Below are 24157 nucleotides of genomic sequence, written 5' to 3'. Positions count from 1 at the left end.
TGTTTAGGTTTAACTCTGCTGTGTTTTTTTTGTACTACCAAATCTATTCAAGCTACTTAAACCAGTTCAGATCACGGATCCGAGCCCCCAGACTGTTATGACACAGGGTAAACCCTCCTGCTTAATTTAAAACCAGCAACACAGAGAAGATTTACCCCGTGCAGTAATCTATAAAAATCGAGTGGCCAAGAACTATTTAAAGTAAAAGTTAACAACTTTATTTCTGAAAGTATAGCAGAGAATAATTAACTAACCGCTATTTACAATTTCTTTCTCTAACTTATCTTTTAACTTCCCTTCTGTAATACTAGTCTGATGAAACTCCCATTTAAAATTAACAAAACCACACTTTTTTATGTCAAAACCAGACAGCTGTAGGTTCTTGTCTTTAGATTTTCATGTGTCTTCTTTTCTGCTTGTTAGGAATTTCTGCGCTCCAGGTTACTGATCGAAAAGGGACGATTAAGAGAAATATTTGTTCAGGCAGTCTCTTACAAGCTAGGATCTGGCAGATCCCTCCTCAACTGTTCAATATTCCCGGGTCTTATACTCCAGAGCATCGGATTGTGTCATTGGCTTTTAAGATTGTCAATATACGCAATTCGATCTTGATTGGACGTTGATATGTTTTGAGTATACTTTAAACTGATTGGCCGGATTCAATTTTGTTTTTGTCTCCAAGCAACAAACGAATCAAGTGGTTTGACCCAAGGTTACATTGTTCCCATTTCTGAGTACGCTTGGTTCTGGATCTGGTAGTTCTGCTGCTTTTAACTCTCTTAAAGGTATACCCACATCTTCATAACAATTTTTAACATTATTCAGTCTTTTGACCCTAACTGATTTGTTTCTGCATCCTGCCACTTTTATTTACTACATTTTTTACTTCCCTAACCATCTTTGTTCATTTTCCAATCCAGGCAAACCTCCCTGTGATGATGTTAGTCTCAGTTCTGTTAAGCTGTGTGCCCTCCCTGTGTAGGTTCAACCTGCCCCAGAAATTTAAACCCCTCCACCCTGCACTATTTATTCACACACAATCAATCATATTGTCTCTGCACTCACTCTCATATCTGCCTGACTCTCTCTCTCTCTCTCTCTCTCCCTCTCTCTCTCGCTGCAATTAGTCATAGAGTCAGACAGCACGGAAACAGACTACGTGGTCCAACTTGTCCATGCAGATCAGTTATTCTAAGTTGAGCTAGTCTCATTTGCCAACATATAGCCCATATCCCATTAAGCTTTTGTATTCATGGTCTCATCCAGATGACTTTTAAATGTAATTGTACCAGCCTCCACTACTTCCTCTGGCAGCTCACTTCACACACACTCCATCCTCTGTGTGAAAACGTTGCACCTGAGGACCCTTTTAAATCTTTTCCTGCTCACCTTCAACCTATGCTCTCTCGTTAAAACCTTGGCTATTCATGAAGCTGCCTTCATGATTTTATAAATCTCTATAAGGTCACTCCTCAGCCTCCGATGCTCCAGGGAAAATAGCCCCAGACTACTCAGCTTCTCCCTAATAGCTCAAACCCTCCAACCCCAGCAACATCCTTATAAATATTTTATGCACGCTTTCAAGTTTAACAACATCTTTCCTAGAGGAGGGAGACCAGAACTGAACACAGAATTCCTGTTGTTAGCTCTATCCAGTACAGGTTCATAGTTCCCTGAAAGTAGAACTTTGAGTTTTTTGAAGAAGTATCAATAAGGATTGATGAGGGCAGAGCAGTGGATATGATCTATGTGGACTTCAGTAAGGTGTTCAACAAGGTTCCCCATGTGAGACTGATTAGCAAGGTTAGATCTCATGGAATACAGGGAGAACTAGGCATTTGGATACAGAACTGGCTCAAAGGTAGAAGACAGAGGGTGGTGGTGGAGGGTTGTTTTTCACACTGGAGGTTTGTGACCTGTAGAGTGCCACAAGGATCGGTGCTGGATCCTCTACTTTGGGTGTTGGGTCCACGACTTTTTATCATTTATATAAATGATTTGGATGTGAACATTGGAGATATAGTCAGTAAGTTTGCAGATGACACCAAAACTGGAGGTGTAGTTGACAGCGAAGAAGGTTACAACGGGATCTTGATCAGATGGGTCAATTGGCTGAGGAGTGGCAGATGGTGTTTAATTTAGGTAAATGTGAGGTGCTGCATTTTGGGAAAGCAAATCTTAGCAGGACTTATACACTTGATGGTAAGGTCCTAGGGAGTGTTGCTAAACAAAGATACCTTGGAGTGCAGGTTCATAGCTCCTTGAAAGTAGAGTCCCAGGTAGATAGGATAATGAAGAAGGCATTTGGTATGCTTTCCTTTATTGGTCAGAGAGTCGAGTATAAACTTTGGGAGGTCATGTTGCAGCTGTACAAGACATTGGTTAGGCCACGGTTGGAATATTGCGTGCAATTCTGGTCTCCTTCCTAATGGAAGGATGTTGCAAAACTTGAAAGGGTTCAGGAAAGATTTACAAGGATATTGCCAGGGTTGGAGGATTTGAGCTACAGGGAGAGGCTGAACAGGCTGGGGCTGTTTTCCCTGGAATGTCAGAGACTGCGGGGTGATCTTACAGAGGTCTATAAGATCATGAGGGGCATGAATGAGATAAATAGACAAGGTCTTTTCCCTGAGGTGGGGGATTCCAGAATTAGAGGGCATAGTTTTAGGGTGAGAGGGGAAAGATATAAAAGGGACCTGAGGGGTAACTTTTTCACACAGAGGGGGTGGGTGTGTACGGAATGAGCTGCCAAAGAAAGTATTGGAGGCTGGTACAATTACAACATTTAAAAGGCATCTGGACGGGTATATGAATAGGAAGGACTTAGATGGATGTGGGCCAAGTGCTGGCAAATGGGACTAGATTAGGTTAGGATATCTGGCCAGCATAGATGAGATGGACCGAAGGTTCTGTTTCCATACTGTGCATCTCTATGACTCTCTCCCATGCCTCATTCACCCAAATTGCATTCCTGTGTTTTTTTTCCCCAGGGGGAGTTTACTACTGCAAATGAAAGTTACTGTTAATAATTTATGACCTAAAAATTAGGTCCTGTGACGTTTATGACCTAAATTCTTTTTTTACTTGTTTTCAGCTGAGCTGTTAAACAGGAGCCCACCAACCATGATCTCATTGGCTGGAGGAATGCCGAACCCCAGAATGTTTCCCTTTGAATCTGCCAGTTTTACCATCCAAGACGGTCTGAAAATAAACTTCAGTCCGGAAACAATGAAGAGGGCACTGCAGTATTCCAATTCAGCAGGGTAATGTAAAACTATGCTGAACATCAACAGCAACTAGGAGAAAGTGAGGGCTGCGGATGTTGGAGAGCCAGAGTCGAAAAGTGTGACGCGGAAAAGCACAGCAGATCAGGCAGCACATTCTTGATGATGGGCTTATGCTCGAAACATCTGCTCCTCAGATGCTGCCTGACCGGCTGTGCTTTTCCAGCGCTACACTATTCGACTTTAACACCGACAGCAACCAAATTGCTCTGCTTCGATGCCACAGGGGGTCAGTGCTGGGGCCACAATTGTTTACAAGGTATCTTGGATGAGGCAAGTGAATGCACTTTTGCAGATGACAAAAAAAAGAACATGCGGAGGGCTATTGGCTGATTAAGTGTGGGTAGATGGAATATAATGTGAAAAAAATGTGAGGTTAATCACTTTGGATGGAAGAGCAGAATATTGTTTAAATGGAGAAAGACTGCAGAAACTGAGTGAGTTGGAATACTTATCCATGAATTACGAAAAACTACCATCGATTTTCGGCATAATGTGAAAGGCAAATGCATCCTTATTTAAAAGGGAATAAAGTATAAAAGTAAAGAGGTCTTGCTAAAACTATATAAGGCACATATCAGACCGCGGATGGAATACAGTGAATAGTTTGGGCCCCTTATCTAAGGAAGGGTATAGTGCAGTTGGAGACAGTCCAGAAAAAGATTCTTCAGGCTGGTACCAGGTTCTGGGGAGACTATCTTATGAGTTGAGTTGAGTAGTTTGGCCTTGTAGTTACAACAGTTCAGAAGACTGAGAGGTGACCTTATTGAATTACATAAAGTTCTTAGGGGACTCAACGGGGTACATGTGGAAAGATTGTTTCTCCATGTTGAACCATCTAGGACCAAAGGACATAATCTCAGAATAAGGGGGCAGCATATTTAAGAAAACGATGAGGAGAAATTTCTTCTCTCAGAGGATAGTGAATCTCTGAGAAGATTTGTAGCTCAGGTTGATGATAAGTCAGTAAGTTAGCTCACTCGCTGGAAGGTTTGTTTTCAGACGTTTTGTCACCATACTGGATAAAATCATCAATGAGTCTTAGAGTCATAGAGATGTACAGCATGGAAACAGACCCTTCAGTCCAACCCGTCCGTGCTCACCAGATATCCCAACCCAACCTAGTCCCACCTGCCAGCACCTGGACCATATCCCTCCAAACCCTTCCTATTCATATACCCATCCAAATGCCTCTTAAATGTTGCAATTGTACTATCCTCCACCACTTCCTTATTCTATACACGTACCACTTCTGCGTGAAAAAGTTGCCCCTTAGGTCTCTTTTATATCTTTCCCCTCTCACCCTAAACCTATGTCCTCTAGTTCTGCACTCCCCAACCCCAAACCTCTATAAAGTCACCCCTCAGCCTCCGACACTCCAGGGAAAACAGCCCCAGCTTGTTCAGCCTCTCACTATAGCTCAGATCCTCCAACCCTGGCAACATCCTTGTAAATCTTTTCTGACCCCTTTCAAGTTTCACAACATCTTTCCGATAGAAAGGAGATCAGAATTGCACACAATATTCCAACAGAGGCCTAACCAATGTCCTGTACAGCCGCAACATGACCTCCCAACTCCTGTACTCAATACTCTGACCAATAAAGGAAAGCATACCAAACGCCTTCTTCACAATCAGATCCACCTGTAACTCCACTTTCAAGGAGCTATGAACCTGTACTCCAAAGTCTCTTTGTTCAGCAACAATCTTTAGGACCATGCCATTAAGTGTATAAGTCCTGCTAAGACTTGCTCTCTCCCAAAATGCAGCACCTCATGTTTATCTGAATTAAACTCCATCTGCCACTTCTCAGTCCATTGGCCCAACTGGTCAAGATCCAGTTGTGATCTGAGGTAACCCTCTTCGCTGTCCATTACACCTCCAAATTTAGTGTCATCTGCAAACTTACTAACTGTACCTCCTATGCTCGCATCCAAATCATTTATGTAAATGACAAAAAGTAGAGGACCCAGCACCGATCCTTGTGGCACTCCACTAGTCACAAGCCTCCAGTTTGAAAAACAACCCTCCACCATCAACCTCTGTCTTCTACCCTTGAGCCAGTTTTATATCCAAATGGCTAGTTCTCCCTGTATTCCATGAGATCTAACCTTGGTAATCAATCTCCCATGTGGAACCTTGTCGAACGCCTTACTGAAGACCATATAGATCACATCTGCCCTCATCAATCCTCTTTGTTACTTCCTCAAAAAAGTCAATCAAGTTTGTGAGGCATGATTTTCCACGTGCAAAGCCATGTTGGCTGTCCCTGATCAGTCGTTGCCTTTTCAAATACATGTACATCCTGTCCCTCAGCATTCCCTCCAACAACTTGCCCACCATTGACATCAGGCTTACTGGTCTATAGTTCCCTGGCTTGTCTTTACCGCCCTTCTTAAACAGTAGCACCACGTTAGCCAACCTCCAGTCTTCCAGCACCCCACCTGTGACTATCGATGATGCAAATATCTCAGCAAGAGGCCCAGCAATCACTTCTCTAGCTTCCCACAGAGTTCTCGAGTACACCTGATCAGGTCCTGGGGATTTATCCACTTTTATGCGTTTCAAGACATCAGCACTTCTTGCTCTGTAATATGGACATTTTGCAAAATATCACCATCTATTTCCCTACAGTCTAAATCTTCCATATCCTTTCCACAGTAAATACTGATGCAAAATACTCATTTAGTATCTCCCCCATTTTCTGCGGCTCTACACACATGCTGCCTTGCTGATCTTTGAGGGGCCCTGTTCTCTCCCTAGTTACCCTTTTGTCCTTAATGTATTTGTAAAAACTTTTTGGATTCTCCTTAATTCTATTTGCCAAAGCTATCTCATGCCCCCTTTTTGCCCTCTTGATTTCCCTCTTAAGTATACTCCTACTTCCTTTAGTATCTTCTAAGGATTCACGCGATCTATCCTGACTATACCTTACATTGTTAAGAATCACACAAGTGTGCTTCCAATGAAACCTGTTGGACTATAACCTGGTGTTATGTGATTTTCAACTTTGTACACCCCAGTCCAACACTGGCATCTCCAAATCATACCTTACATATGCTTCCTTCTTTTTCTTAACCAAACCCTCAATTTCTTTAGTCATCCAGCATTCCCTATACCTCCCATCCTTCCCTTTCACCCTGACAGGAATATACTTCCTCTGGATTCTCGTTATCTCATTTCTGAAGGCTTCCCATTTTCCAGTCGTCCCTTTACCTGCCAACATCTGCCCCCAATCAGCTTTCGAAAGTTCTTGCCTAATACCATCAAAATTGGCCTTTCTCCAATTTCGAACTTCATCTTTTAGATCTGGTTTATCCTTTTCCATCATTATTTTAAATCTAATAGAATTATGGTCATTGGCCCCAAAGTGCTCCCCCACTGACACCTCAGTCACCTGCCCTGCCTTATTGTCTCCAATGAAGTGCTGAAGCAGTGAGTCTGTAAACTTCTTTACCACAGAGGGCTATCAAGGCTGGTACGTTAAGTATCTTCAAGGTAGACAGATGATTAATCAGTAAAGGAATCAAGCATTATGGGGGAAAGTCAAGAGAGTGGCTTTGATCAGCCATGATCAAATGATGAATGGTGGAGAAGACAAAATAGGACTGAGTGGCCTATTTTTTGGTCTAGTCTTATAGTCTTATGTGTCCAAAGGCTTAGAGTTCATGTGTAGTTTGGATTGTTTCAAAAAGCTGATGCCAGTAAAAGTAATCAAATCAGCTGTTGAATTAGCCTAAAAGCCTGGAGCATTGATGATATCATTTGAACAGTCACTGCCTATTCCACAACTCCATTTGAGAATCTCAGTAGCTTGGGGAGAGGTCATCTCTGGGAATTATGGAAAAGGTAATTCCAGTGGTACCCAACAACATCAAGATCATTTTAAAAATTTGCCTTCATGGGATGTGGATGTCATTGGCTGAGCCAGCATTTTAAGTCCATCCCTAATTGAGTCAACTGCATTGCTATTGGAGTCACATTTTATGACCAGGTGAGGATTGCATATTACCTTCCCTAAAGGGTATTAGTAAACCAGCTGGGATTTTATGGCATCTAATTCACAGTCATCATTTAATTTGAGTGTTTTTTGAATTGGATTCAAAATCCACCAATTGCCACAGATAGGATTTGAACATAGAACTTCAGCCTGGGGTTCTGAATCATTAGCCCAGTAACACTACTATTATGCCGCTATTTTCCTGTATACTGGTACGCCCGAGAATGGAAGCACTGGATTAGTTTCTGTGTGCAGTGAGCTGCCTTTCAGGTAGCATCTCCCAAAGAGACCTCTGAAAATTTTGAAGTTATCCCTAAAAACATCCAGTGCATACTTCGGCCCACACTGGAGCCTCATAATTAAGCAAGAACAATCCCATCAGAGATTCTGAAGACCAGGGGACTCCATCAAATCAGTCCTTAGCAACCTACACAGGTTAGCCAGTTGTTGCAAGAATGGAGCATTGAAGACAAATTTATTTGCAACTGAATTATCATCTAAGTACCTTCTGAAAATTTGTCACAATAAGTTATAACCTGGCACTCGAGAATGTTGTTCAATACAAATTGAAAGTACAAAATCCCTGAAAGATATTCTATAGGAATATGGGGACCTTGGATCATAGAATCCCTACAGCGTGAAAACAGGCCATTTGGCCCAACAAGTCAACACCCTCCAAAGAATATCCCACCCAGACCCATTCCCCTGCCCTATAATTGTACATTTCCACTGCCTAATGCACCTAACCTACACACCCCTGAACACTATGAGCAATTTAACATGGCTAGTTCATATAACCTACTTATCATTGGACTGTGGGAGGAAACTAGAACACCCAGAGGAACCCCATTCAGACGCAGGGAGAGCGTGCAAACTCCACACAAACAGTCACCCTCGGTGGGAATTGAACCCAAGTCCCTGATGCTGTGAGGCAGCAGTGCTAGCCACTGTGCTGCTCATGCAGTGGATGAGTCTGTTCATTGTGTAGGCTCAAAAGACACTGTCATGACTACTCAAGGGTCCACCTAAAACAAGGAAACTCTGTAGTTGCCATCTTAAAATGGTCATCTGGTATACCTAAAGGTAAAATGGCGCAGCTGCAGAATCTTTATAATATGGAAATACTCAAGACTACTACAACTGTAAATATGCAAGCAAAAGGAAGAAAACAGATGAATGTCTTTCAACACTAGGGCATATAGGAAATTGGAAATGGAGAATTCATGTTTCTTCATGAAGACTTAAATTGAAATACCTTGGTGATAGAGATATTCAAGTAAAGGTCAGGTCACCAGCACTCGGGGTTAACAAGAATCGCTATATTTTTACACAATCAAAGAACATCTGGACCTAACTATTTCTCTCAATTCCCAGTCTTGACAGAGTGATATCCTCTTCCTTGAGTATTCACACAACTGAGTTTGGACTGTCTCAGTTTCAATTAATACTTCCAGAGTCTTGACCAAACACTTCTTGTTTGGAACTTTCAAACTAAGCTCCTTACATTGAAGTAACTGATTTCTTAACAGTTTTCAACGATCTAACTTCCTCAGAAGAAACTACTTTACTGACCAAACTTCCAAAAATACCTCTGTAAGACTTCAGTAAAGCCCAATCAAAGACTTTTGAAACAATAGGTATTTCCCTTAAGACAAAAAATAATAATTCAAGATTCTTCTAACTTTATACTGCACCACTCAGTTTGCTCCAAAAATGTGTTGTAATTAAACAAATTCTGATTAGCCTCCAAAAGCTGTCTTTTTCATGCTATTGCTAAATAAGATGGCTTCAGAAACCATTACAAGTTAATCATTAAACCCCTTCAAACCAAATCCCAATGTTGCTAGTTTAAAATTCTGAAAGGAATAATATTAACGAAAGCATGAATGATCCACCTTTCAGCATAATGCATGCAAAGTTTCAGGCTTCAGACTGATGTCTTATCACTACACAGGTGTAAGTACCAGGTGAATCTGGGGTCACAGCAGTTGCACAATGGTGACTACAGTTGGTCCAGCAGAAACACCAGACCCAGTGTAACAGCAAAAAGGACCTCTTAGTAAACTCTGTGGGCAGGGGCCATCAAACTTCCCAGTTTTTGCTTTCCATTCAGAACACCAATGTTTTTGTGTCTTTCTGTGTGTGTGTGTGTACGTCTAACTGTGTATATATGAGTGAGTGTGTGTGTATATGTGTGTGTGACTGTATGTATGAGTGTGTGTGTGTATACGCACATGTGTGGAATGTATGGAGTTTTATCAGGGGTTAGAATTTTAACTGGTGATATGTCAGCAGTTCATAGATGTTCATTTATAACTAGAGTGATGCAGCTTCTCCCTGCAAGCCCGAGCCAAATGGGCTGAAGGGTCTCTCCTGTGCGGTGTCTCCCTGAGATTTGGGAAGGGTTGCTGTTCCTCATCATCATCGTTGCTGTTGAATCTCTAAGAAGCTGTTCAGCCCATCTGAATTCTTCAGGACCACAGCACGGTGTCTGGTCTCCTCTCTGCCTCCTATCCTCGAATCTCTTTTTGTTTTAGTTAAAAGCCATCAGTCCCAGATTTTGATCTATGACAATTCCATTTGTTGGATAGATTTACACTCCACTTCAATCCCTTATTGGGAGCAAGGAGTCTTCCCCTCATGAAATATCTCATTTTATACCATATCCTCCAGTACTAAACACTTATAGTTTTTTTTTGTTTATTCATTCATGAAACGTATCCGTTTCTAACAAGATGCATTTGTTGGCTGTCCCTATTTGCATTGAACTGGGAAGTTTGCTTGGGTCAATTCAGTGGTAGTCAAGCAGGATTCTGGGAGAACACAGTAAGATAGGCAGCATCAGGAGGTGGAGAAGTCGATGTTTCAGGTGCAACCTTTCAGCCAATTCAGAGGGAAAATAAGAGTTAACTACATTGCTGTGTGTCTGGACTCCCAGGTAAAGATGGCAGATTTCCATTTATATAGGACATTAGTGAACGAGATGCGCTTTTACAACAATAGTCATCGTTAGAAAAGCTTTTAAATTCCAGAATCATTAACTGTGTACCCTGGAACTCTGTGGGAAGCTAGAGAAGTGATTGCTGGGCCTCTTGCTGAGATATTTGTATCATCGATAGTCACAGGTGAGGTACCGTGGACTGGAGGTTGGCAAACGTGGTGCTGCTTTTTAAGAAGGATGGTAGGGACAAGCCAGGGAACTATAGACCAGTGAGTCTGACATCGGTGGTGGGCAAGTTGTTGGAGGGAATCCTGAGGGACAGCATGTACATGTACTTGGAAAGGAGAAAGTGAGGACTGCAGATGCTGGAGATCAGAGCTGAAAATGTGTTGCTGGAAAAGCGCAGCAGGTCAGGTAGCATCCAAGGAGCAGGAGAATCGATGTCTCGGGCATGAGCCCTTCTTCAGGAATCAGGAGAGTGTGCCATTCAGGCTAAGATAAAAGGTAGGGAGGAGGGACTTGGGGGAGGGGCGTTGGAAATGCGATAGGTGGAAGGAGGTTAAAGTGAGGGTGATAGGCCAGAGTGGGGGTGGGGGCGGAGAGGTCAGGAAGAAGATTGCAGTTTAGGAAGGTGGTGCTGAGTTTGAGGGTTGGGACTGAGACAAGGTGGGGGGAGGGGAAATGAGGAAACTGGAGAAATCTGAGTTCATCCCTTGTGGTTGGAGGGTTCCCAGGCAGAAGATGAGGTGCTCTTCTTCCAGCCGTCGTGTTGCTATGGTCTGGCGATGGAGGAGTCCAAGGACCTGCATGTCCTTGGTGGAGTGGGAGGGGGAGTTGAAGGGATGAGCCACAGGGTGGTTGCGTTGGTCGGTCCAGGTGTCCCAGAGGTGTTCTCTGAAACGTTCCGCAAGTAGGCGGCCTGTCTCCCCAATGTAGAGGAGGCCACATCGGGTGCAGTAAATGATGTGTGTGGAGGTGCAGGTGAATTTGTGGCAGATATGGAAGGATCCCTTGGGGCCTTGGAGGGAGGTAAGGGGGGGAGGTGTGGGCACAAGTTTTGCATTTCTTGCAGTTGCAGGGGAAGGTGCCATGAGTGGAGTTTGGGTTGGTGGGGCATGTGGACCTGACAAGGGAGTCATGGAGGGAGTGGTCTTTCCAGAACGCTGATAGGGGAGGGGAGGGAAATATATCCCTGATGGTGGGGTCCGTTTGGAGGTGGCGGAAATGATGACGGATGGTACGATGTATATGGAGGTTGGTAGGGTGGTAGGTGAGGACCAGTGGGGTTCTGTCCTGGTGGCGATTGGAGGGGCAGGGCTCAAGGGCAGAGGAGCGGGAAGTGGAGGAGATGGGGTGGAGAGCATCGTCGATCACATCTGGGAGGAAATTGCGATCTTTGAAGAAGGAGGCCATCTGGGTTGTATGGTATTGGAACTGGTCCTCCTGGGAGCAGATGCGGCGGAGATGAAGGAATTGGGAATATGGGATGGCGTTTTTACAGGGGGCAGGGTGGGAGGAGGTGTAGTCGAGGTAGCTGTGGGAGTCGGTCGGTTTATAGTAAATGTCCGTGTTGATTTGGTCGTCTGAGATAGAAATAGAGAGGTCTAGGAAGGGGAGGGAGGCGTCTGAGATGGTCCAGGTAAATTTGAGGTCAGGGTAGAAAGTATTGGTAAAGTGGATGAACTGTTCAACCTCCTCGTGGGAGCACGAGGCAGCGCCGATACAGTCATCGATGTAGCGGAGGAAAAGGTGGGGGGGTGGTGCCAGTGTAGCTGCGGAAGATGGACTGTTCCACATATCCTACGAAGAGGCAGGCATAGCTGGGGCCCATGCGGGTGCCCATGGCTACTCCTTTGGTTTGGAGGAAGTGGTAGGATTGGAAAGAGAAGTTGTTCAGGGTGAGGATCAGTTCAGTCAGTCGAAGGAGGGTGTCAGTGGAAGGGTACTGGTTGGTACGGCGGGAAAGGAAGAAGCGGAGGGCTTTGAGTCCTTCATGATGGGGGATGGAGGTGTACAGGGACTGGATGTCCATGGTGAAGATAAGGCGTTAGGGACCAGGGAAGCGAAAATCATCGAGGACGTGAAGGGCGTAGGTGGTGTCCCGAATGTAGGTGGGGAGCTCTTGGACTAAGGGGGACAGGACCGTGTGGAGGTATGCAGAGATGAGTTCGGTGGGGCAGGAGCGGGCTGAGACAATGGGTCGGCCGGGGCAGTCAGGTTTGTGGATTTTGGGCAGGAGGGAGAAATGGGCGGTGCGGGGTTATGGGACTATGAGGTTGGAGGCGGTGGATGGGAGATCCCCTGAGGTGATGAGGTTATGGATGGTCTGGGAGATGATGGTTTGGTGGTGGGAGGTGGGGTCATGGTCAAGGGGGCAGTCGGAGGTGGTGTCCGCGAGCTGGCGTTTAGCCTCAGCGGTGTAAAGGTCGGTGCGCCAAACTACTACCGCGCCTCCCTTGTCTGCCGGTTTGATCATGAGGTTGGGGTTGGAGCAGAGGGAGTGGAGGGCTGCACCTTCCGAGGGTGAGAGGTTGGAGTGGGTGAGAGGGGTGGCGAGGTTGAGGCGGTTAATGTCATGGCGGCAGTTGGCTATGAAGAGATCGAGGGCAAGTAAGAGGCCAGCACAGGGTGTCCAGGTGGATGGGGTGTGTTGGAGGCAGGAGAAGGGGTCGTCAGAGGGTGGGCGAGAATCCTGGTTGAAGAAGTAGACGCGGAGGCGAAGGCGGCGGAAGAATTGTTTGATGTCTCGCCGCGTGTTGAACGCATTAATCCGAGAGCGTAGGGGAATGAAGGTGAGGCGTCTGCCGAGGACTGATCTTTCATCCTCAGAGAGGGGTAGTTCTGGAGGTATGGTGAAAACACGGCAGGGCTGGGAGCTAGGATCTGGGACCTGGTGTGGGGCTGGAGCTGGGAGTGGGGGCGGGGTTAGGCGTGGGGGCGGGAATCAGGGGTAGGGACGGAGATCGGGGAGGGGGTGGGGTTCGGCGTGGGGGCGGGGTTAGGCGTGTGAATGGAGATCAGCGTGGGGGCGGGGTTAGGCATGGTGACGGAGATCGGCGTGGGGGCGGAGACGCATTCAGCATGGTCATTGTGCAGGTGAGTGATGTCACTGGGGGCAGAAGTGGCTGTGGCGATGGCAGAAACGGTGTTGTTCCCGATAGCCGTGGACCCCGCAGAGGCCGCGAATCTGTCGGCGATGGTCTTCCTGGCGATCATGGAGGCGGTTGTGTTTGGAAAGGCACGAGCTGATTAGGGATAGTCAGCATGGCTTTGTGCATGGGAAATCATGTATCACAAACTTGATTGAGATTTTTGAAGAGGTAACAGAGAAGATTGATGAGGGCAGAGCAGTGGACGTGATCTATATGGACTTCAGTAAGGCATTCGACAAGGTTCCCCATGGGAGACTGGTTAGCAAGGTTAGATCTCACGGAATACAGGGAGAACTAGCCATTTGGATACAGAACTGGCTCAAAGGTAGAAGACAGAGGGTGGTAGTAGAGGGTTGTTTTTCAGACTGGAGGCCTGTGACCAGTGGAGTGCCACAAGGATTGTTGCTGGGTCTACTACTTTTCGTCAGTTATATAAATGATTTGGCTGTGAGAATAAGAGTTACAGTTACTAAGTTTGCAGATGACACCAAAATTGGAGGTGTAGTGGACAACGAAGAGGGTTACCTCAGATTACAACAGGATCTGGACCAGATGGACCAATGGGCTGAGAAGTGGCAGATGGAGTTTAATTCAGATAAATGTGAGATGTTGCATTTTGGGAAAGCAAATCAGAGCAGGACTTACACACTTAATGGTAAGGTCCTAGGGAGTGTTGCTGAACAAAGAGACCTTGGAGTGCACGTTCATATGTGGAGTCGCAGGTAGATAGGATGGTGCAGAAAGCGTTTGGCATACTTTTGTTTATTGGTCGGAGTATTGAGTAGAGGAGTTGGGAGGTCATGTTGCAGCTGTACAGGACATTAGTTAGGCCACTGTTGGAATATTGCATGCAATTCTGGTCTCCTTCCTATCGGAAAGATGTTGAGGCTTGAAAGGGTTCAGAAAAGATTTACAAGGATGTTGCCAGGGTTGGAGGATTTGAGCTATAGGGAAGAGGCTGAAGAGGCTGGGGCTGTTTTCCCTGGAGTGTCGGAGGTTAAAGGTTGACCTTATAGAGGTTTACAAAATTATGAGATGCATGGATAGGATAAATAGACAGTCTTTTCCCTGGGTAGGGGAGTCCAGAACTAGAGGGCATAGGTTTAGGGTGAGAGGGGAAAGATATAAAAGAGACCTAAGGGGCAACCTTTTCATGCAGACGATGGTACGTGTATGGAATGAGCTGCCAGAGCAAGTGTGGAGGCTGCTACAATTGCAACATTTTAAAGGCATCTAGATGAGTATATTTATAGCAAGGGTTTGGAGGGATATGGGCCGGGTGCTGGCAGGTGGGACTAGATTGGGTTGGGATATCTGGTCGGCATGGACGGGTTGGACTGAAGGGTCTGTTTCCATGCTGTACATCTCTATGACTCTAGAATTTGTTCATGTGTCATTCTTGTTCATTACTGAAACCTATACCATGCTTCCGATCAACCAAGGTCTGAAAGTCAAGGAAACTGGGGACTTTATGTACTTTGTTAGAATGTTTAGTTTTTATGACAACTCCAGGGACAGATTTGACTTCCAAAGCACTGCCTCAGCTTTGAAAAACGTGAGAATGAAACATCAGGTCATTAATTACAGAGAAATTTAGACCATGCCTGAATTTTTGTTTTATTGTCAATGAGGAAATGAATTTCACTATTTGTTTAAATCATTCTGACTTCTGAACTGATAATACTGTGATCTTTGAGAGGGTGAGAGCTCTGAAGTGGTAAACATAATTGCTTGTGTGCTGGTGTGTGTTACAGAATTCCAGAATTAGTCTCCTGGATGAAGGATCTGCAAAAGCGTGTTCATAATCCTCCAACCATCAACTACAGTCCTGATCGAGGACAGATGGAGCTCTGTGTCACCAACGGCAGTCAGGAGGGATTAAGTAAGGTGCGGCAATTACTGCACAGGCTGTCTGGAAAGTTGCCAACTAAATAAAATATTGAAGGGTGGGGCAGTTTCCAAAGCAAAAAGCATCTAATGGATAATAAACACAAAAAGATACACGTGGGACATGGCTCCTCTGGCTGTGGCAGCTTTTATTGCCAATCCCCTGGAGGAGGCAATGCTGAGCCACTTTCCTGGACTTCTGCAGTCATAGGGGAGTTGTGGGTGTGCTGTTAGGAGAGGAATTTCTTGGCCCAGTAACTTTGAGAGAACAGCGATTATAGTTCCAAGTCAGGATGGCATGCGACGATGTTAAGGAAGTTTCTTCTTCTTCTATATGCAAACAAGCGATAATTCTCAGAATAAGTGGGAGATGAGGAGGAATTTCTTCTCTCAAGAGATGCACGAATCTGTGGACTTCTTTACCACAAAGGATATTGCCAGGGTTGGAGGATTTGACCTACAGGAAGGTGTTGAATGGGCTGGGGCTGTTTTCCCTGGAGTGTCAAGCGGCTGAGGGGGTGACCAGATAGAGGTTTATAAAATCAATGGGGGGTTTGGATAGGAGAAATGGACAAAATCTCCTGGGGTGGGGGAGATCAGAACTAGAGGGCAAAGGTTTACGGTTAGAGGGGAAAGATATAAAAGAGACCTGAGAGGCAATTGTTTCACGCAGATGATGGTACGTGTATGGAATGAGCTGCCAGAGTAAGTGATGGAGGCTGGTACAATTGAAACATTTAAAGGGCACCTGAATGGGTATATGATTAGGAAGGGTTTGGAGAGATATGGGCCGGATTGGGTTGAAATATCTGGTCGGTATGGACAAGTTGGACCGAAGGGTCTGTTTCCGTGCTGTACATCTCTGTGACTCTCTAACTCTCAGCACTATCGAGGCTGGTTCATTAAGTATATTCAAGGTTCCGATTTCTCAGATTGTTAATCAGGGAGAGAATCATGTATTATTGGGAAAGGTTAGGAAATTGCGATTCAGAATTATTAGGATCTCATTGAAAGGGGCAGCAGATTCAATGGGCTGAAAGGCCTATTTCTGTTCATTTTGTCTGACAGTCTTATTAGATTAGATTACTTACAGTGTGGAAACAGGCCCTTCGGCCCAACAAGTCCACACCTCCCTGCCGAAGCGTAACCCACCCATACCCCTACATCTACCCCTTACCTAACACTACGGGCAATTTAGCATGGCCAATCCACCTGACCTGCACATCTTTGGACTGTGGGAGGAAACCGGAGCAAACCCACGCAGACACGGGGAGAACGTGCAAACTCCACACAGTCAGTCGCCTGAGGTGGGAATTGAACCCTGGTCTCTGGCGCTGTGAGGCAGCAGTGCTAACCACTGTGCCACCGTGCTGCCTTACAATTGTCAGGGAGACTATCCCCAAGAGTAGCTGCCAATTTGCAATGGAGTAAATGTAGTGAAAATACGAGAATGTAAGAATTAAGAGGAGTCGGTCATATGGTCAGGCCAGCTGGCTCTGTTCTCCTGTACAAACTTAAGGTTGAACTCCACTTTGTCTCCCACTCTCTATTTCCCTGAGAAACCAAAAGAATCTATCAATCCCAGTTTTAAATATAGTCAGCGTTGGAGCATCCACAACCCTCGAGGGTAGCAAGTTCCCCCATTGATTTGCAATCTTTTGAGTCTGAGTCATTTCTCATTACTATTCAAAATGTTCAGCTCCTTCTCCTGATACTGTGTCCCCTCCCCCCTCCCCGTGTTTAAGATTCCCTGCCCAGCAGAAACAGTCTCTCGGCATCTGCTCTGTTAAAGCCCTCAGAGCCCTGTTCAAAGAGGTGATCTCATTGAACCAAACTGTACAGAATATAGGGCCAATTTATGGAGTTCCATACCATTGAGCAAGCTACGCTCTCACCCCCACCAGTGTGAGGGCCCAATTTGGTGTGCCTTCACTGTCCTGCCTCCAATACAAGTGTATCCTTTCTTAAAAAACAGGAGGTGATGGCCCTTTCAATGTATTATCACTTGACTATTGATCCAGAGACTGGATTCTGGATTAGTGGTGCTGGAAGACCACAGCAGTTCAGGCAGCATCCGATGAGCAGCGAAATCGATGTTTCGGGCAAAAGCCCTTCATCAGGAATAAAGGCAGTGAGCCTGAAGCGTGGAGAGATAAGCTAGAGGAGGGTGGAGGTGGGGAGAAAGTAGCATAGAGTACAATGGGTGAGTGGGGGAGGGGATGAAGGTGATAGGTCAGGGAGGAGAGGGTGGAGTGGATAGGTGGAAAAGGAAATAGGCAGGTAGGACAAGTCCGGACAAGTCAGGGGGACAGTGTTGAGCTGGAAGTTTAGAACTAGGGTGAGGTGGGGGAAGGGGAAATGAGGAAACTGTTGAAGTCCACATTGATGCCCTGGGGTTGAAGTGTTCCGAGGCGGAAGATGAGGCGTTCTTCCTCTGGGCGTCTGGTGGTGAGGGAGCGGCGGTGAAGAAGGCCCAGGACCTCCATGTCCTCGGCAGAGTGAGAGGGGGAGTTGAAATATTGGGCCACGGGGTGGTTTGGTTGATTGGTGCGGGTGTCCCGGAGATGTTCCCTAAAGTGCTCTGCTAGGAGGCGCCCAGTCTCCCCAATGTAGAGGAGACCACATCGGGAGCAACGGATACAATAAATGATATTAGTGAATGTGCAAGTAAAACGTTGTTGGATGTGGAAGACTCCTTTAGGGCCTTGGATAGAGGTGAGGGAGGAGGTGTGGGCACAGGTTTTACAGTTCCTGCGGTGGCAGGGGAAAGTGCCAGGATGGGAGGGTGGGTCGTAGAGGGACGTGGACCTGACCAGGTAGTCACGGAGGGAACAGTCTTTGCGGAAGGCGGAAAGGGCTCGGGAGGGAAATATATCCCTGGTGGCGGAAATGTCGATGGATGATTTGGTTTATGCGAAGGTTGGTAAGGTGGAAGGTGAGCACCAGGGGCGTACTGTCCTTGTTACGGTTGGAGGGGTGGGATCTGAGGGCGGAGGTGCGGGATGTGAGACCCAGGTAATATTCTGGGGACCCAGGCTCAAACCCTGTCATGGCAGATGATAGTGTTTCAATTTGATAAAATTCAGCAGTTCAGAGTCTGAAGCCGACCATGAATCCATGGTCAATTGTCATGAAAAGCTCATCATGTGTATTAATCTCCTTCAGGAATGCAAATTGCCATCCTCGCCCAGTCTGGCCGATATGTGACTCCAGACCCACAGCAATGTGGTTGACTCTTAGTTGCCCTCTGGGCAATTAGGGATGGGCAATAAATGCTGGCCTGGCCAGTGATGCCCACATCCCATGAATGAGTTGAAGAAAGGGGCTGAGGAACCTGGAACCCAGTGGATCATTTCACAGATAAGATGAGGAGACATTTTTTGGTGCAACCAGTTGTGAATCGATGGGATATTCTACCTTGGTGGTTTTGTGCCCCATCATTTAAGGCTGAGATAGCCAGACCATAGAACCATACAGTACAAAAGAGGCCCTTCAGCCCATTCAGTCTGTGCCAACATGGTGGCTCAGTGGTTAGTACTGCCAACCTCACAGCACCAGGGTCCCAGGTTCAATTCCAGCCTCGGGCGACTGTTTGCATATTCTCTCCATGTCTGCATGGATTTTCTCCGGGTGCTCCAGTTTCCTTCCACAGTCCAAAGTTGTGCAGGTCAGATAAATTGCCCTACGTGCTAGGTGCATTAGTCAGAGGGAAATTGGTCTGGATGGGTTACTTTTCAGAGGGTCAGTGTGGACTGGTTGGGCCGAAGGGCCTGTTTCCACACTGCAGGGAATCTAATCTAATCCAATAAAATGAACTACTATCCAGACTAATCCCACTTTCCAACACTAGGCCCGTAGCCTTGCCTACATTAAAGGCTCATCCAAGTATTTTTTAAAGCAGGCGAGACATACGAATGGGATGGGGGGTGTGAGCTGAGAGAAGTCAGCATGGGATGGGGTGGGGTGGGGTGGGGTGGGGTGGAATGCATACATGATATAACTGCACAGACGACAGTATTCCATCACCAAGTCACCCTTTATTTACATTTACACAGTACATTGGCTGAGACCAGCCAGCTCAGAGTCAGTCCCCGAAGTGAGGAGATTCTGAATCCCATATTTTGACTTTATTTTTCCCCAGTTATATTCTTTTCTTTTTGTTGTGTTTCCCCCACACTATTGCCATTCGAGCAGAAGTGCTTGTACTCCCCAGCACTCACATTCGTGTGTGTAAGATACAGTGAAAAAAACTTTATTTCCCTTTTTTGTATTGTATTAAACTGTACAAAGTACAAACAAGCTGGCACCAATGAACAATAAACAGCAGTTTGCAAGAAGCAGCAACTTCCAGGGGAAAGGGGCAGCAAGGCCAAACCCCAAACCCCACAACCAGTTCACATGGAAATGTGGACAATATCCCCAGTTTATACTGGTCAGCCAGGCCCAGGTTAAAGATCCTAATCAAGGATCTCATAGTCAATAAGATCCACCTGGTTCCAATCACTACAGTAGGAAAGATGGAAGATTGAGTTGTTATCTTATTAAATGCAATGTAAACGTTTTGTGGATCTCTGCTAGTAAATAATATTCACTATTAAAGCTAATGGGGAATGCTGGATAAAGGCCTTTGTCCTAGGATACTGATTGGGAATGATCAGCCATGATCATATTGAATGGCGGTGCAGGCTCGAAGGGCTGAATGCCCTACTCCTGCATCTATTGCCTATTGTCTATTGTCTATTGTCCGTTTCTCCTGTAAGGTGACATGGTGATGTGATGTTTAGGAAGGAGGTTGCTCTCAAACCTTCTCACATGGATTTCTGTGTTCCCTCTCCAGGTATTTGAGATGCTCCTAGCTCCTGGTGACTTCATTCTTCTCGACACACCAACATATCCTGGGACATTATCAGCAGTAAGAAGTGCCTGATGTTTGCTTGCAAAGGGCCAATTCAAAGGGGAGGCAATGGCATAGTAATATTACCACAGGACTATTAACCCAGAGGCCCTAGTAATGTCCTGAGGACCTGGGTTTGAATTCTGACCTGGCAGCTGGTGGAATTTGAATTCAATGGGGAGAAAACAGTCTAATGTTGACCATGAAATCATTGTCGATTGTTGGAAAAACCCATCTGGTTCATTAACGTCTTTTAACTGCCATCCTTATGACTCTTAAACAGCCTTCTGGGAAGGTCAGTAACGCTGGCCTAGCCAGCGATGCCCTCATCCCATTTATAAAATAAAGCGCTTTCCTGTCCACGCAGGGTCACAGCGTCATTACAGTGCAGAGGAAGACCATGCAGCCCACATTCGAGGCGCCAATCAGCCATATGAGTATCTCACCTCATTGCATTCTTCTGTCTTCTCCCCACAACCCTGTGTATTCTTCCTAATCAAATAACCATCCGATTCCTTTCTCAATATTCTAAGGGAAGCTGCCTCCAGCACATTGTCAGGCTATATACTCTAGGCTCTAAACAATTATTGTGGAAAAATGGTTTTCCTCAAATTGCTTTTTTTTCCTTTGTTTATGAATTGGTTAAATCTGTGCATGCTCCTTCTTGACCCCATCATGAATGGGAACATTTTCTCCCTCGTTAATCAGTCAGGTGGACATAAAAGATCCCCTCCCGCACTATTTAAACACTAGCAGGGTTATTGTCCCTGCTGTATTGTCCTGATTAACAATCAACATCACCACAACCATGCTGTATCTCCAGTCATTGTCATGTTGCTGGTTGTGAGAGCTCGCTAGAGATCAATGGATTTCGCTGTTTCCCTGCATTATAACAGCCATTCTACTCCATTAGCTAGACATCCTGAGAACATAAAAGGTAGTATTGAAGTTAGGGTCTGCATGGTGGCTCAGTAGTTAGCCCTGCTGCCTCATGGCACCAGGGACCCAGGTTCACTTCCACCCTTAAGCAACTGTCTGTGTAGAGTTTGATTGTTCTCCCTGTGTCTGCATGGGTTTCCTCCGGGTGCCCAGGTTTCCTCCCACAGTCCAAAGGTGTGCAGGCCAGGTGAATTGGCCATGATCTTATTGAATGGTGAAGCAGGCTGGAAGGGCTGAGTGGCCTACTCCTACTCTGATTTTCTATGCTTCATTCACCTTCCCGTACCTCTGCCTGATGCTGGCAGGACCAGGCCTTGCGCTGACCTGAACCTAGCACTCTTCCCTGCACGTTCTTCTATCCCAGTCAGATGGATGATCCATCCTGATGAGGGATTGATTATTCATTCCAACCACCACTAGCACCACCTTCCTACCGTGGGAGCTAGGGCAGTTGAATAATCAGATTGGCTGAGATCGACAATCTGCATAGCCCCTGGGCTGAGTCTGAGAAACATTCTCACTCAAGATCTACATTAATCAGCGTTGTTACCAGCTGAGGGGAGGAGCACTTCTTTTAACAAACCACTAATTCATTCGCCAGCGCTGGGCCAGGAATTGCTCTTTACTGCGTTGAGGAAGGTGCCAATCAGTAAGTCTCTGCTCTTACTTGTTTCTACTCAGCTCAGACCTCTAGGCTGCAAGATCCTCAGCATTTTGAGTGATGAACACGGACTCATTCCTGAATCCCTGTCAGAAATCCTTTCAAAGTGGGCACCAGAGGAGGCGAAGAATCCGGATTCCGACGTACCAAGGATTTTGTACACAATTCCAAATGGTGGAAACCCAACTGGAGCTTCCATGACAGCTGATCGGAAGCGGGAGGTGTACCAGGTATGGCAAATGCCAGATATTCCTAGACGGTCAGGTAGCTGTAATGTTTTAAAGAGGTCGTCATACACAATCAGCCATCTCTAACAGGCACACGCGGTCCATTTGTATGACATTTTATCACGAGTAACCGAAAAGTATTTTGCAAATGCAGCAATTAAGGTATTTTCGTGTGTGTGTTTGGCTGCTCCTGTTCAGCAAATTCTTCATTAAATCAACTGTAAAAGTCACTTTGCATTTGGACACAAATAATGTTTGTGGCAAGGTTAACACACCCCACCACTTCTTGCCATTGTAGCCAACCCCTGCTGCTTTAACCTAAGGGAAATGGTACATTGATGAAGGGTTGCTGCCATTCATAAGAGCAGGGTTGTATTATCCAATTCAACTTCCCATCAGAAGGGGAGTGGAACATTGCATATGGAGCTAGGGAAGGGGAAATGGAACTGGCTGAGAACCTCTCCCAGAAAGCCAGCATGAATACCGTAGACTGATTGGCCTCCCTCTAAGCTGGAACCATTCTATGATTCAATATGCTGTACTGCATAGAGCCCACAATGGATTTAGGGTGGCACGGTGGCTCAGTAGTTCGCACTGCTGCCTCACTGCGCCAAGGACCCAGGTTTGATTCCACCTTCAGGCGACCGTGTGGAGTTTGCACGTTCTCCCTGTGTCTGTGTGGGTTTCCTCCGGGTGCTCTGGTTTCCTCCCACAATCCAAAGATGTGCAGGTTAGGTGAGTTGGCCGTGCTAACTTGTCCATCGTGTCCAGAGATTTGCAGGCTGGATGGGTTAGTCATGGGAAATGCAGGGTTTTCGGGATAGGGGGGTGGGTCTGCGTGGGATACTCTTCAGAGGGTTGATTTAGACACAGTGGGCCAAATGGACTGCTTCCACACCGTAGGGATTTTATGATAATATGAACTCCACTTATGCATAGAGGCAGGCTGTAATTGGAACAGAATAGTGTTACAAAAATCAAAATCGAAATTCACCCCTCCCCACTCTGTGAGCCATACCAGCAGTGTCAACATCTTGTTTACCAAAAATGATCAATTAGTTTCTCTTTTTTCTGAATAACAGGAATAGGCTTTTAAAAAGCTTCTTCAGTAAGCTTGAAGGAAACATTTTTTATTGTGAACAAATGTATTATTTTTTAAAAGTGGCAAACAGATTATTAACTAAGCTACTGAGTCATAGAGGCCTACAGCACAGAATAAGGCCTTTTCGGCGAATCAAGTCTGCACCTAACTATTCAAAAATAAGCACCTCTTGAGTCCCATTTTGCAGCACTGGGCCCATAGCCCTGTCTGTCTTGGTATCACAAGTCCACATCTGGATACTCCATAACTGTTATGAAGGTTTCTGTCTCAAACCCCCTGACAGACGATGCAGATTTAAATTGTATCCCCTTAATCCCAAACAAACACACGTTCATACAGAGACAGAACAAAATGACACAGCTCTGCAGAGCAATTGTGATTGAAAAGATGGGGAGAACGTGTGTTGATCAAGAGTCTAAACTAAAAGAGTATATTGAGACGACTTTCTCACAATCCCTTCAGTCGCTTGTCAATAAGCAATGAAAGATGCTTAGTGTGGGTTGCAGGTCAGATTTTACAGCTAAGTTAATAATTCACCTTTCAGAGTTTGAGGAGATCAGAAGATCGATTTCTGAAACTTTTGTTTTCCAATCCTCAGTTAATACCTCATAAATATTTCTTCAACGCCAAGCTTATTTTAGCTTACTGAGAAAAATGAGACATTTTTCCCCATTACCAGCTTATTCCAGCCTCCCACAGCTTCCAAGTTTGTGGCAAAACATGCACCAACTTAGTCCAGAAGCTGTTGCTCAGCAACTTTCAGTATTGGATCCCTTCCAAAACCCTGCCTATAATTAGATGTTGTTAGGCATTTTCTTGTCCCTCTTTGAAAGCTTCTCTCCCAAAGTCACTGACTCATTTCAAACAGGACAAAAGAAAGAAGAACAAATGGATTTTTTTGATGATTAAATAAGAGGTATGACACGCTTTGACACCAGTGACCCTGGCCACCAGGAGCTGCTGACCAATCAGAGGCTGTCAGCTTCTGGGTCTTAAAGCCCACTAGTCATGGCCTACTTTTCATGTGATGAGTAGGTAAGTCTTGTTTGTCCTGTTCTCTTGAGGTGAGGG

At 45.6% G+C, this 24157-nt stretch overlaps 1 protein-coding gene across 2 annotated transcripts in view; it reads left to right on the top strand.

The window, feature by feature from the left end:
* Window positions 1-24157, top strand: part of aadat (aminoadipate aminotransferase) — an 87164-nt gene that overhangs the window by 10741 nt on the left and 52266 nt on the right. For both annotated transcript variants that reach the window (XM_072594554.1, XM_072594555.1), the window contains exons 4-7: window positions 3095-3263; window positions 15131-15263; window positions 20101-20175; window positions 21778-21987. In XM_072594554.1, coding sequence (XP_072450655.1) covers window positions 3095-3263; window positions 15131-15263; window positions 20101-20175; window positions 21778-21987 — 587 coding nt within the window. The remainder of the gene's footprint in view (window positions 1-3094; window positions 3264-15130; window positions 15264-20100; window positions 20176-21777; window positions 21988-24157) is intronic.

The sequence above is a fragment of the Chiloscyllium punctatum genome, chromosome 2, assembly GCF_047496795.1.
Source record: "Chiloscyllium punctatum isolate Juve2018m chromosome 2, sChiPun1.3, whole genome shotgun sequence".
Taxonomy (NCBI): Eukaryota; Metazoa; Chordata; class Chondrichthyes; order Orectolobiformes; family Hemiscylliidae; genus Chiloscyllium; species Chiloscyllium punctatum.
The sequence above is the reverse complement of the archived record's forward strand: the minus strand, read 5'-3'. Positions and strand labels throughout refer to the sequence as shown.